Genomic DNA, 14,234 nt, shown 5'->3' on the forward strand with positions numbered 1-14,234 from the left:
TAAGTAACATCTTACGGACATTTGCCATAAAGGCATTGGCCAACAAATATAATAAAGCATTAAAAAGTAGGAAACAAGTATCCTATTTCTGAACCCCGCTAGCTCCTGAGAAGAGAGTATAACCAAACCCTAAAAGTTGTTGACAAATGGAGTACCAAACAACTACGTACGCATTAGTCATGAAAAAGAAAACTGACATTTAAACGCTGTAAAGAAATCCAATGAAATATATAGATATAGATGTTAAATGTTGGTTGTTGCGTCATCCGGCCTATTGACGCGTTGGCATACATACATTTCATGAAGAGACCTACACAAAAAAGCTTTAGAAAATACAGTATCTAAGAATGAAAGTACGTTTCTGACCTAGGCATTTACATCCCCTCTGCTGCAAATCACTCCATCCCTTTTTTACTATGCTGGTTTCATCACTTGGGTACCATCATATCCCTTCCCATCAAAAGTTTTTTCTCAAAAATATCTTGCATTTTTTGGTGTATTTGGCTTGCCAGAAATAAAGCTGTTTTTGAGTCTATTACTTCATCCCCCTCTCAAGTCCTCATTCATGCTAAAAATCTCTTTCAATCTATTTTACAAGCTTTTGCCTCTCTTAAATCTCCCAGCGTCCCTCTCTCACAATCCCTCTCTAATAAGAACCCTCCAACTTGTCCAGCACATAGATCCAATAGCTCCCCATATTTTACATCATTTGCTTTCCATGTTACTCCATGCCTTTGTAATTGTGAAGAGCTAGTTTTGGATATTTTTTGTGCCCATGCTTATAATGTGCAGCTCAAAAAATCTGGAGTGGGCATATCCTTCAAGGTTCATTCCAGGCTTGTGGGCTCTTTCCTCAGAAGCTCTTCCTATCCTAAGGATTGCGCTTCTATTATCCCTTTATTTGAGGCAGTGAGATGGGCTTTAAAAAGACATTATTTGCATATTAACATTCACACTAATGTTGCTTCTCTTTTTCACCAGTTGAGAAGCGCTAAGGTGTTCCCAGCCATAGCAGCTCCGTTGTTTTTTGATTTCTGCTTCCTTGTGCAGTCAGTTCATTCCTGCAGTATATTCCTTTGCGAGCGTGGCAGGATTCATCAAGCATCTTTTTTGGCAAAGTTTGTAGCGTCTTCCAGAATCCATTCTGAAGCTGATACATCTTATCCTTTTGACAACGGATGAGTTCACAAGGATTCTTTTGCTTTGGAAGCTTGTATCTCTTAGACTTGCTTGATGTATTTACCTTTTGTATCTTTGTTGGACTTTGGGTTGTAATAACTCTTTATTTATCTCTGAAGTTTTATTTGTTGTCAAAAAAAAGAAAGAATGAAAGTACGTACGTACCTCACCCGCACGTACGTAGATGCCCCCACTCGCACGCACGTGACTTTTTGCTTTCTCTCTGATAGGCCAGTACCCGAGCTTGTTCCTTAAGCTTCGCATATATACTCCTCGAGTTCCCTTGCAATAAGTTGGTACGTCATGCATAGCCTTCCCTTGGTTGATCCACGCAATCTGTTTTTTTTTTTTCAGCAAAAGAAACTTTTATAAATCTCAAAAGGTTACATCGAAGGGGAACATCGAAAGCACACGACACTTACGAGATCAGACATAGAAAAAAAAATGGAGAAACGCTAAAAATAAGCATCCAACTGAGAGTTGGACGGATCACCTGACACACTTCAAACACATATTACAATTTCACCTTTCTAACTCCATCAAAGAAACCTTTAAAATCCTCCACAGTATATATCTTGATATCGAATTTCACCTTAATCCACATCGCAACTCTGGTTTTGATCACCTCACCCACTTGCCTTACTCCTGTTGAAGCATTATTGAACACGAAGTCATTTCTCGCCAACCACAAAGTCATTTCTAAATCTATCGTCAAACCACCAAGTAAAGAGAGCTTCCAAGGATTGAGGGCACACCCATCTCACATGCCACCAATCCAGGATCAAAGACCAAACATCCCATGAGAATTTACAATGTAGAAAAAGGTGCTGGGGTGTCTCCAAATGCATAGAACATAACGGGCAAAGTGCTGAATTGCCTTCAAGGATCAAGTTTCTACTTTGAAGCACAGATCTAGTAGCCACTCTATCCTGTAGGGCCATCCACACAAAAATCTCCACCTTAGGAGGGCTGAGATTTTTCCAGATTGTTTCCAATACCAGATTTCTTGCATTTCCGGACTGTTTCCATTTCTTGTACACTAATTTCACCGAGAAACAACCATCAGATCCACTTCAACAAATCACGTTTAGAATGATCCAAAGTCACTGCATGAAGTCTTTGTTGTAAATCATACCGAATTCTTCGAAATAGTAGATTCCAATTCCCCACTCCATTACCACCTTTCACAACACTGATCATCTCATTTTTTTGCAATGACTTGAGGTAAAGACGTGGAAACTCCTCCTTAAGAGTAGTGTCCCCCATCCACGTATGGTGCCAAAAGGAAATTTCCTGTTCGGAATGAACCTATCGTCTAAAACCTTCTTGGATAATAGTCCCAATACATGAAGATGCCTCCCCTACCGAACAAATGTCCCTCCAGATATTCGAAACCACACCAGACACAGGCAAACGGGGTAACCAACAGCCTTGCTCCAGATTGTATTTACATTTAATAACCTTCACCCAAAAGGAATCATTGTCCTTATAGAACCTCCACCACCACTTTGCCAAAAGAGCAAGATTTTGAGTAATCAAATTCTTCACTCCTAACCCATCATATTCCTTCTTTTTAGAAATCATCTCCCATTTTACCAAATGAAGCTTTTTCTTGCCCACAGTATCACCCCAAAAAAACTGTCTTTGGATTTTCTCTACCCTCTTTGCTACCGAAATTGGCATCTTGAAAAGGGACATGAAGTAGATGGGTAAGCTGCCAAGGGAGGAATTAATTAAAGTAAGTTTACCTCCAGAAGAATTATGTCTACTACGCCACACAGACAGCCTCTTTTCCATTCTAGCAACCACTGGATCCCACGTTTTGATTCTAGAGGGATTAGCACCCAACGGCAAGCCCAAGTACTTGATTGGCAAGTGATCAATTTTGCACTCCATAATATGAGCTAGGGAGATGACATCCTGATGAGGAATGTTCACTCCACATAGTGAACTTTTGGAGAAATTAATCTTAAGTCCAGACATGAGTTGGAAGCATCTAAGAATTCTTTTGATATTGGCCAGCTCTTCCTTGTCATTGTTACAAAACATAAGCATACCATCCGCAAACTGTAGGTGTGAGACTATTACCCCATTAGCCCCAATTCTTACCCTTTTAATAATATTTAGTTCCTTAGCTCTTTCCAGCAAGATGTTCAGCCCTTCAACAACTATGTTGAAAGGAAAAGGGGACAACGGATCCCCTTGACGAAGGCCTTTTTGAATCTGAAACTCTCTTGATGGTGAAACATTGATCAACACTGACATTGATACTGAGGATACACCTTCATCCAACAACACCATTTTTTCCCAAATCCCATTTTAGTAAGAAGATCTAAGAGAAATCCCCAATTGACGCAATCATAAGCTCTTTCGAAATCAATTTTGAGAATAAGGCTAGGCCCCCTTGAGAACTATTCTTCTAGCTATGAATAGCCTCATTCGCTATAAGCACTCCATCCAAAATCTGTTTGCCCCCAATGAAAGCTGCTTGGGACTCCCCAATTACGGAAGGTAAGAGAATTTTTAATCTATTAGCCAATACTTTGGAGAGCACCTTATAGACCCAACCCACCATGCTTATGGGTCTATATTCTTTAAAAGATAAAGGACAATCAACTTTAGGAATGAGAGAAACAAAAGTCGAATTGATACCTTTTGAGAGTTTACCGTTAAAATGAAATTCAGAGAAGAATTGCAGTAGCAAACCCTTCATGAATTCCCATCCTTTCTTCACAAAGGAAAAATTAAACCAGTCTAGACCCAGAGCCTTTAAATTGTTGCATTGCTTCAGGGCTCCAAGATCTCCCCCTCTTCAAATAATCTGCCACAATGAAGTGATTTATCCGGATCTAATTTCCTTTGGAAAGTTCCCCCCAGCATTGGCCTAGATACTTTTTCCTCATGAAAATTCCTCCTGAAATGTTCAATTGCTGCCTCCTTAATATCCTTGGGATCTTCCAACAGTGTACCATTCACCTTTATTGAGCCCACCATGTTTCTTCGAAACCTATTGTTCGCAATGGCTTGGAAGTATCTAGTGTTCTTATTGCCCAATTTCATCCAGTTCACTCTCGATTTTTGTCTCCACAAGGATTCTGTCAATCGGGAAAGTCTCCAAAATTCTGACTTGGACTTACACCTTGAGGCTCTCTCATCTGCACTGAGCTGTCTTTCCTCAGCAATCAAGTCAAACTGATGGAGTTCTGCTTCTATTATCTGTAAGACTGAATTTACATCCCCAAACTCCTCTTTGTTCCATACCTTAAGCTTCTCTTTGATGGCCCTACATTTCTGCAAAATCATGTAACCAGCCCATCCACTCACTTGCGTATTCTCCCAAGTGTCCTTAGCAATAGCCATGCATTTGGGATTCGACAACCAAATATCCATAAATCTGAAGGGCTTAGGGCCCCAATCTCTGCCATCATCTAAGAGAACGATTGGGCAATGATCTGAGATTGGTCTATGAAGCCCCCATTGGAGGACCTTGAATTTCTCCATCCACTGTGGTGATATGAGGAATCTATCCAGACAGTTGTGGATTGCATGGTCTTGATAGTTTGTCCATGTGAACTTCCTACCCAACATTGGTAGATCGATGAGCTCCATATTATTACAAAATTCCAAAAAATCTTTCATTCCTCTTTCCAACATCTGACAGCCCACCCCTTCGGTAATAGCTTTAATTTCGTTAAAGTCTCCCCCAATACACCGTGGTGTAGTAGAGATAATTTTTATACCTAACAGCTCCTCCCACAGACTTCTTCTATTAGCCACATCATTAGGCACATAAATATTAATCAAAGTGCAAGAAAAAACATTGTTAATCATACCATGCAGCATAACAATATATTTCATTCTTCCACCTAATTAAGCCTTTTCTCCACTTATATAAGATGTCACATATATAGACAACGAACAAACCTTAGGGAAAAAAATCATATGTGACATTTTATGGATGTTTGCCTTTTAAAGGCACGCATTCATAAGGCCCCGTAACCTTCGTTCTCAGCCAACCAATATAATAAAGCATTAAAAAATTGGAAACCATTTCCCTACTTCTGAACACCGCACTTGGGAAGGAAGTATAATCAAACCCTAAAAGTTGTAATAAATACCAGACCTACGCATTGTCATGAAACATAATCGACATTTAAAAGCTTGAAAGAAGTAAAGAAATCCTATTACCCAAAAAAAATAACTGAAGAAATCCAATTAAAAGATTGATCATGCCGTTGTGTGTCGTCCTATTGATGAGTTGGCATATATACGCATGAAGAGACCGACACAAGCTTTACAAAATATCTAAGAACGAAAGAAAGTCCCTTACCTGTAGAATCCCCCACTCGAACGAGAGTACTCTTGGCTTTCTCTCTGTTGAGCTCTTCCTTGAGCTTCGCAATCTGTTGGTCACGCCTGGCATTCTCTTGCTTGGTCCATGCAATCCGTTGATCAAGCATTGCCCCAGCACTTCGTCGGGCCTTGCATTCTTTTTTTCTTGCCGCGCTATCTGTTCCTTAAGCCACTCATTCCTTTGCCACATCGCCAAATTCTCTTCATTCATCTTCCTAAGCCTTTCGATCTTTTCTATTATTTCTTTGTCCAACGCTGCCATGTCCTCCTTTTTTTCTTTTTCTTTTTTGACAAGAAGAAAAGTTTTGTACAACAATTCCTTCAACAAGCTCTCATCTTCTTGACTATCAATTTGTTTTTAATGATCAGGAAAATGCAATTTCAATCGTTGTCAAATGAAATGAACCTAGTTATGCAAACTCAAAATCGCCATTTAAGCAAAAAGAAAAAGACCGAAGAAAGGGCAGTAATCTGATTGATATGCAAAAAAGAAGGTTATATCAGATAACGCATGGGGGCTTGGAGAGGAGTCAAGAGCTAGGTCACATAATCCTCCCGTAGAATCCCTTTGCTCCGGCTCCTCCTCTCAATCCATGCCGTGGCAAACCGTAATAGTTTTGGATGTTTTCATGCTCGTGGCCTGATCGCGTCGTTCCGTGTCAAAAATAAATTTATAAAAATCAAGAATTAACTCCTACTCCGTAAAATAATGGTTAAGACCGAGTATCGATCCAACGGGGACTGAATAACTAAATTACGACAAATTCAATTAGTTTGCAAATTAGTTCGGAAAGAAAAGAGTTGATTGATTTGGTTTGTTTGGAATAACATAATTAAATTAAAACAATGAATTAAAAAGTTTGAAAATGATGGAGGAAAATATCTAGGGTTTGGAATCCACTCCGACCGCATAATAACAATATGCATAGGTTAGGTTTATTTATTTGAATCAAAAGGGATTACTGCTAGGACTTGCAAATCCTAACAATAATCGTCAAGAAAATAATCGGGTTATTAAAAGGCATAAACTATCCCATAGCACGGACCGTCTCTCAATAGCACGGTTTGCCAACCTAACGACACAATCCGTCTTACGAACATAATCTATCTCAAAACTTCAACCACAATCAATGAAAACCATTGCAAGACTAGGTATTTGAAATCCGAAATACAAATACTCAATAGATAAGAAAAAGTAAAATCATTCCGTTCAATTGAAACGAAAAGGGTTCTAAGTCTCACAATCAATTCGAATAACAAAACCAAAACCCATACACAAATAGAGTTACTTGGTGCAAAGTTTCATCTTCCCCCTAGACAAGGAGTTTAACCGGCCATGGAGAAGAAAGATGCGATCGAGATTGAAGAAGACATGGAAGACATGAAGTTTTTTCCTTGAAATCCTCTTGCCTGGCCTCTCTCTCTCTCCCACTAACTAGAAAAGAACGTAACCTAAAGAATGAACTAAGGGCTTCCTCTTATAGTTCGGCCCCAAAAAAATAAGAATTACAAACGAAAGTGGAATTCCTGTCTACAGCCTGCTGGTCCGGACCAGCGGTTCCATTGTCCCGACCAAAATTCCAGCAGGTTCAGAACATTGCTCCAGCTTTGGTCATCCAGAGCAGCATAACCTTGGTCCGGACCAAATTTCCATCCTTCACCTTTTCACTCATCTTCTCGCCGCAGATCCCTCCGGAACATCTGTAACTCACAATTATTACTCCAAATCCTTTCCGAATGCTCTGAAACATCACAAACCAATTAAATCTCATTAAATAACACTAGACCTAGGACCGACAAAGTTTAAGTTAATAGGAATAAACAGGTGCTTTTTAGCACCTATCATGGCCTGTCCTGCTCCCACCCACGCAAACACACACACATGACGTGATTTGGGTGAAGAGGACAGAAAATAAGAGGCCTATGTTAGTTGTGTGCGCAGATTAGAACATCTCTAACAGAATGTTTGATGTGTAGCTTAGTTGGAGCTGTTGATGCAACTTGATATGGCAGTTTGTTCCGATCTAGCAAAAACTGTATTGTGGCCTGATGGTGTCGGGTTGGTTGTGCTTGTATAAAGGAGGTGTGTTATCTTGTCGGTATGATGCCGTCCCGGTACAATTCTTGTTGCTAATTCCGAATTTATCCATAATGAACGGTGTTCTAGTTGGAAGGTTGAAAGGTGCCCAGATTTTGCTGTTACAATATTGGATGATGTCTCCACATATCACTTGGTTGGGTCATTTATATGACCGGCTGGAGAGTTTATCCGGCACTTGATGCTAAGGAATGGAGACTTGGAGCATCCAGATTTGGCTGTTTCAATTCGTCATCCACCACTCAGCTCTATGTTATCTTCTTGTATGTTTTCCTTCCCTCTTGGAAGATGGATTGAAAACATCGTGTTTCACTTAGTTTCATGTAGCCAATTGGCGTAAGCAAATTTTATGTTATTTTCTTTCGATTTTCTTTTTCTTTACTTTTGAGGTATGCTTCTTGTAGGCTGTATATTCGGTTAGCTTCCTTTTCAATTTCAAGCTGATTTACCAAAAAAAAGGTGTGTTGCCTTTGCTTTCGATTTATGTGGGCCTGTGGCTATGAAATTTTAATTTAACCAGGGGAAAATTCACACATAGAAAATAGCAGTAGTAATTTGGGGGGGGGGGGGGGGGGGGGGGGGGGGGGGGGGGGCGGCCTTGAGAAATCCCCAATAGATTCACAAATCTACGCACAAGAATAAAACCCTAACCGATTAAAAATAGGGAAGAGCCCTAGCAGGAAATTAGGAACAAAAGACCAACTGATTCCAAACACAAGATACAACACAACAAACCCAAAACACCAAAACGCACGCATACATAGACACAATTATTACGTAGATTAAGAGAGATATGATCACAGAGAGAGAGACTGCATACATCAGTGATGTCGTCATCGTCGAATTTCTTGAGATTCGTCGCGGTTTCCATTCCTGCATCAGTGATGTTGTCATTGTCGAATTTCTTGAGATTTGCCGTTCCGTAAGTTGCGGTTTCCATTCCTGCCATTCTCTCTCTCTCTCTCTCCCCCCCCCCCCCCCCCCCCCCCCCCCCCCCCCCCCATCAATCTTTTCGATAGGCTTTTTTTAGGGTTATATTTCCAGGGATATAACATACACACAATTTCTCGACCGAAAGTACCGCCACGTGGTACTCCAGACAACTTTACAATCACATATTTTTTTGGGGGTCATGCTCTTAATGGTAGACCTTAAAAGAATGTGTGGTTGTAAAGTGGCATGGAGTTGTAGACACTTCCCGGAAGCGGGGCATCGCCATACAGATTGATCATCGTTTGTTTGTTTGCTTTCTACTTCATAAACCAAGATCGTGGATATTCCCATGGCTAGAAACATCGCCACACGATAGCGGTTATCATTAAAACAGAGTCGCCACCCAGTTTATAAAAACTATGAAAAACAAATGGAGATTGTGGGTACGAGAGCCAAATGTACAATAAGGGGAAGGTGTTAGGCACCCCTCTCTGCCCAGTCATGAGAACTGGCCTATGGTTGTTCGACATAAGATTAATACATGCACTATTTAACTCTAACACTTAGTCTGTTTATTAGCCTTTAAGGAATTAATGGTGAGCCAAGACTGTAATTGAAATCCTGAATCATAAAAGTAGAACAAAACAAATATGTCCCAGGGAAATATATCCCGCGGCCGGTGAAAGAGATGTCACGGCCGAGGGATCCTCCTGGTTCAATGTACCGGCTGATGGATCGATGACCCTACTGATGTTCTTCCTTACACAGAATATACGATTAGCAGATAATCAAAATCCTACGATTAGCATGCATAAACTAGAAGTAAAACGAACCAAAGGCCCTTAGGCCTCACCACCTTGATCCCTCAGTTGCTTGATTGCTTCGTATTGAGCGTGATTGACTGATTTGCTCCTTGAAAACCCTAAGGTTAGGGTTTGTACTTCAAGGTTTGGATCGTTGGATCTTGGCTGCCTTCGGGAGGTTGGGGATTTTGAAGAGGGGATGTGAGAGAGTATATTTGCAGAGTTTTGTGACTTTTGGGAGTGATTGAGTGTATCAATTATTGTATTTTCTAAGCCATAAGGGCTCCTTTATATAGGCACCTGATGACATTGCTCCAACCAATCACATTGCACGATTGAAATTGGAATTATAGGACAACTCTAACTCCTCATGGTAATCTCTTTGCGTAGCCTGAATGCATCAAAATTTGGCTGCTAGGGTTTCGTGAACGGATCAAACGATTGACAAAACGCTCCAGAATCTGGAAAATAGACGATCTAGTGGCTGATTAAAGGATCTGGTGGCCGAGGAATTGATGTTGCAGCCGAGGGATAGACTTGGCGGCTGAGTGATCAATCTCTCAGGGAGATTTTCAAGCAATAGGCTTCATGGGTGAAGAAATAATGCTAAGGCTATGAGATCAATGTTACGGCCGATAGAAAGATTCTCATAGGATTCAGTATTTACGTCTGAAAGGTTATTTGGCTCTGGATTGGATCCTCTAAGTGGCTAGAAGTTCTCACCATAAGTCCTAAGGTTCACGAGAAGTCAATCAGCAATCACTGTATCCATATCATCATCGGGATGGTCCCCAAGGTGGGACTTGAAATAATCGTTAGGCCAAATTGGGGTGTCTACAGATGCCCCTCTGTGACTGAACTTAGACGGATCGCGAGACATGTTTAAGAGTCAAAGCTGTAAAAGCAACTCAATTTGGTCCAACCATTATTCCAAGGGTTTTTTGAAAAGGTCTTTGTTATGGTCGGGTCGGGAGGCTACCTACGTATTCCATAGAGGAAATTCAGACCAACTGTAGTTCGGAGGGCAATAAAGAAAAATAAAAAGTTTAGAGGGTTAGAAACAGAAGACGTACCTTCGGGCTTAAAAGCCGTAGTGCAACGTACCTGGGCAATGCCAGAATTTTGGCGGAGAATAGTTAAAGGAGCGCGGGGCTTGCCGGGGAAATTTTTGCGGAGGAGCATCCTTAGTATTTTGGGGTAGATCAATACACAGTGGATAAGTCGTTTGCTTTTCTTGATCATCCTTACTTTGACTGAGGGTGAGCTCGGTAAAATAGCTTATCTTTGCAAACGAGCTTGATGGAATAGATGTAATTGGGTGGAATCGAAACCATCTACTGGGGATGAATCGGACGCCGGTTTTTAGATATGAGGTGGAACCCAAGCCATCTTCTAGAGACGATTTAGATGCCGATTTTGAGCTATGGGGGCATGAGGCCAGAAATTGGAGCGCGGAGCTTGAGATGAGAGAACCGAGGTGCGGAGCCGGTTGCAGTCATGAGGTGAGAGCTTAGAGCTTATGGTGATAGAACCGAGGCGTAGAGCCGGTTGCATTCTGAAGGTATGTGCACGGAGCTTTCCCATCATAAATTTTTGGCATAGAGCCAAAGGATCGAGGCGCTAGACTGATCAATAAAACCGAGGCCTAGAGCTGGTTGACTACAGGATTGACTTGTTTCATGAGTGAGAGGGGGATGCAAAATATGTATGTGTGATGATTGTTGGATGTAAGCAGACATAATGATGTTGATGGTTATGCAGACTCGATATGATTATGCAATATATGCATGGGCCTGTGCATGTGTGTTTGATTTAAGCATAGAGCTTCTTTCAAGTTCTGGACTTGAGCATTCAGAGCATAGAGCTTGAGCATTCGGACATTCAAAGTACAAGCTTTGAGCATCCATTACGCAGTGGTTGGGCATTCAAGCGTAGAGCTTGAGTATTCAAGTGTAGAACTTGAGCATCCAGTACACAGTGGTTGGGCATTCGAAGACTTTCGAGCATTCAAAACATCGGATTTTGAGCATTCAAGCGTAGAGCTTGAGAACAAATGATATCTTGGTGGTTGGGGCGGCGTAGAGCCTGTTAAGAATTGTTATGGCGTAGAGCCAGTTGAGATAATGGGCTTGGAGCCGCTGAAGTAGCGAGCATAGAGCTGCTGAGGTGGTTCACTTGGAGCGAACTAAGTAGTGGACATAGAGCCGCTAAGTGGTGGGCGTAGAGCTGCTGAGATAGTGGGCTTGGAACCGCTAAGATCATGGGTTTGGAGCTGCTGAGTTTGCTTGATAGTAATAGGCATAGAGCCGTTGAGTGACTGAAATGGTTGAATAGCTTGACGGTGGTGAATATTACTAATTGCAAGCATAGAGCTGTTGAGTTGCTGAGGTAGTGAGCATAGAGCTGTTGTACAACAACGAACACGGGCGTAGAGCCGCTGAGGTGGTAGGCATAGAGCTGCTAAGTAACTTGTAGTATGAGATAGCAAGCGTAAAGCTGTTGATTGTGAGCTGTTGATAGTGAGCTTCCGAGCTTAGAGCTGCTGAGTGAGTATGGGCATAGAGCTACTGAGTGGGCGTAAAGCTGCTGAGATGGTTAGCTTGGAGCTGTTGAATGAGCTTAGAGCTGCTGAGCTTGGAATTGTTGAGGTAGTAAGCGTAGAGCTACTGGGATGATAGATGCAGGCGTGGAGTTGCTGAGATAGTGAGCTTGGAGCCACTAAGTAGTGGGCGTAGAGCCGCTGAATAGCTTGATAATGCCGAGTGAGTAGGCATAAAGCCGTTGGGTGACTATGATAGCGAGCATGCGGCATTGAGCCATTGAGATGTTGATGATAGTAGGTGAGATGCTGAGACGACGGGCTCGAGGCTATTGGGATTGTAGATTTGCTGAAGTGGTGGTGGCGCAAAAAGCAGGGAATTGCTGAGCTGACAAATTTTTGGAAATGGTAACTTTGAGAGCTTAGGGCTGACAATCCTTGATGGTTAAGCGACCGGTAATTGTGAGCTTTGTTGTGATAGAGAGAGGGTCTCCTTGCGCTTGGGCATGCCCCCAAGGCTGGTTTAATTACTGGTTTCGTTGGTTATGGACCCAAAACCTTAATCTTGCTTGAATTTGGTGCACCAAGCAAGATCGGTTGTAGCTGTAGGAGATTGATTAGGGGGCCAACAGATTGATCTCGCGGTCGAGCAATTGATGTACCGGCTGAGTTATCGATGAACCGGCTGAGTAATCACCTCATTTCCAAAGTGCTATAAAAGCCGAGCCTTCGGCGTTTTATTTTCATTTCTCCTCTTCTCTCTCCTTTCCTCGCTTCTCTTCTTTGCCGAAGGTTTCACCGGGGACTGCGCCGCCTCCTCTCTCCTTCATTCTTGTTCAGTTCGGGCTATGGGTGACGTGCAGTCAGCGATCACGGAGGGAGTCTGCAATGTTTTCGGTCTTGTCTTGATACTTGATTAGAGACCATTGCTTCTGTGACATGGAACTCCCGGGGTGGCGCTTGTACTCGGTATGATGATTTTTATGGGCCATATAGTGTCTCTTCTGCACCGCAGTTCTTCTTTGGTACACGTCACTCCCAGGGTGCCTTTTCCTTTTTTGCAGCTAGTCTCTGGTGTTCGGACCACCAAAGGATTCAACATCCTTTTCTCCTTCTTTCCTATTTCTTTGTTTTACTTCCTGCATAGGTTAGTCCGATAGGAAACCGATGTATAGTTTGTTTAGAAATGTGGATGATCTACTTTGTGATGTAAAAAGCTTTTGTTATATGAAACAAATTTTTTTGCTCTGTTATGTGATTGTGTATGATGTTTTTGCATCGTTTGTGTATGATAAAATTGCATCTCAACAGTTGAGCAGAACCATGGAACTTCCCTGTAAAATGGTTGTTCTGGCGGCCGAGGGATCATTTCGTTTGCCTGGATTTGAGTTTAGGTCAACCCTAATTTTCATGGGCCGACAGATTGATCCTACGGCCGTCACATTGAAGTGTCAGCCGAGAGACCGACCAGGTTACTAAGGATCCAATTCCGATTCGATTTAGGACTCGACTTTAGCCTATAAGTATGCGTTCTACGAATTCGACAGCATCGTCAGTAATAGTTGCTTGCACATGGCACAACCAGTCCTTGATCAGTGGTTGAATTCTTTTAACAGCCTCGACCGTTTGCACTTAAGTCCTTTGGTATGGACTTTCTCTTCTCTCTTCGCCAAATTCCAGTGAATTTTTCTTTTCTTCGTGCAGCCACTAGCTTGTGGGATCCTATTCTTCATGTCTTTCAATTTCGAAGAGAAGAATTGTGTCCTACCAATGAGGAGTTTGCAGCTATTATGGGGCATTCAGATAGAGAAGTCTTATTGTTCCTAACCCTTTGTTCAATCGTGGTAACCTTTTGAAGGTTCTGCTCCAAGTTCAGAAACACGAAGTCAGGTTTTTCATGGTGAATGGAAGGTTGGAAACCCTTTAGTTTGTTTAGCGTTTTGGAATTGCCGAAGCTCATCGTCAAGTCTCTCGACAGAAAGCGTGCTTTCATGCGCTATGTATCTACCTTCTTCACTATTAATTGCTCGGCCCTTCCTCTGGTCATGCTGATTCTATACTGCTTGATTTCGCTCAACAGATACCTTGATGGGTCTTAATGTAGTGAGGAGTAATCCAACAGCCCAGTTCTCAGGCAGTCCTTTGTTATTACAAGTTCGCTATTTACTTGTTTATTGCCAAGTTATTTTTTTGCTCATCACTCTTTTGTTTTGATTCACGTGTTCTCACAACTCACAATTTTCCCTTCTTTTCTAGGTATGTTTATTTGAGAAGCTAAGGGTATGGGATGTGCCGGAATGACTTCCTTATAGTTTAGATCACTGCACGG

General features: G+C 41.9%; 1 protein-coding gene across 1 annotated transcript; it reads right to left on the reverse strand.

Annotated features, from left to right (window-relative positions):
- Positions 1–3,966: 3,966 nt before the first annotated feature.
- On the reverse strand, positions 3,967–5,037 carry LOC131298670 (uncharacterized). The gene has a single exon (XM_058324144.1). It carries the CDS (start codon positions 5,035–5,037, stop codon positions 3,967–3,969), a length of 1,071 nt encoding a protein of 356 aa, XP_058180127.1.
- Between the last annotated feature and the right edge of the window lie 9,197 nt (positions 5,038–14,234).

This window comes from Rhododendron vialii, chromosome 8a (assembly GCF_030253575.1).
Source record: "Rhododendron vialii isolate Sample 1 chromosome 8a, ASM3025357v1".
Taxonomy (NCBI): Eukaryota; Viridiplantae; Streptophyta; class Magnoliopsida; order Ericales; family Ericaceae; genus Rhododendron; species Rhododendron vialii.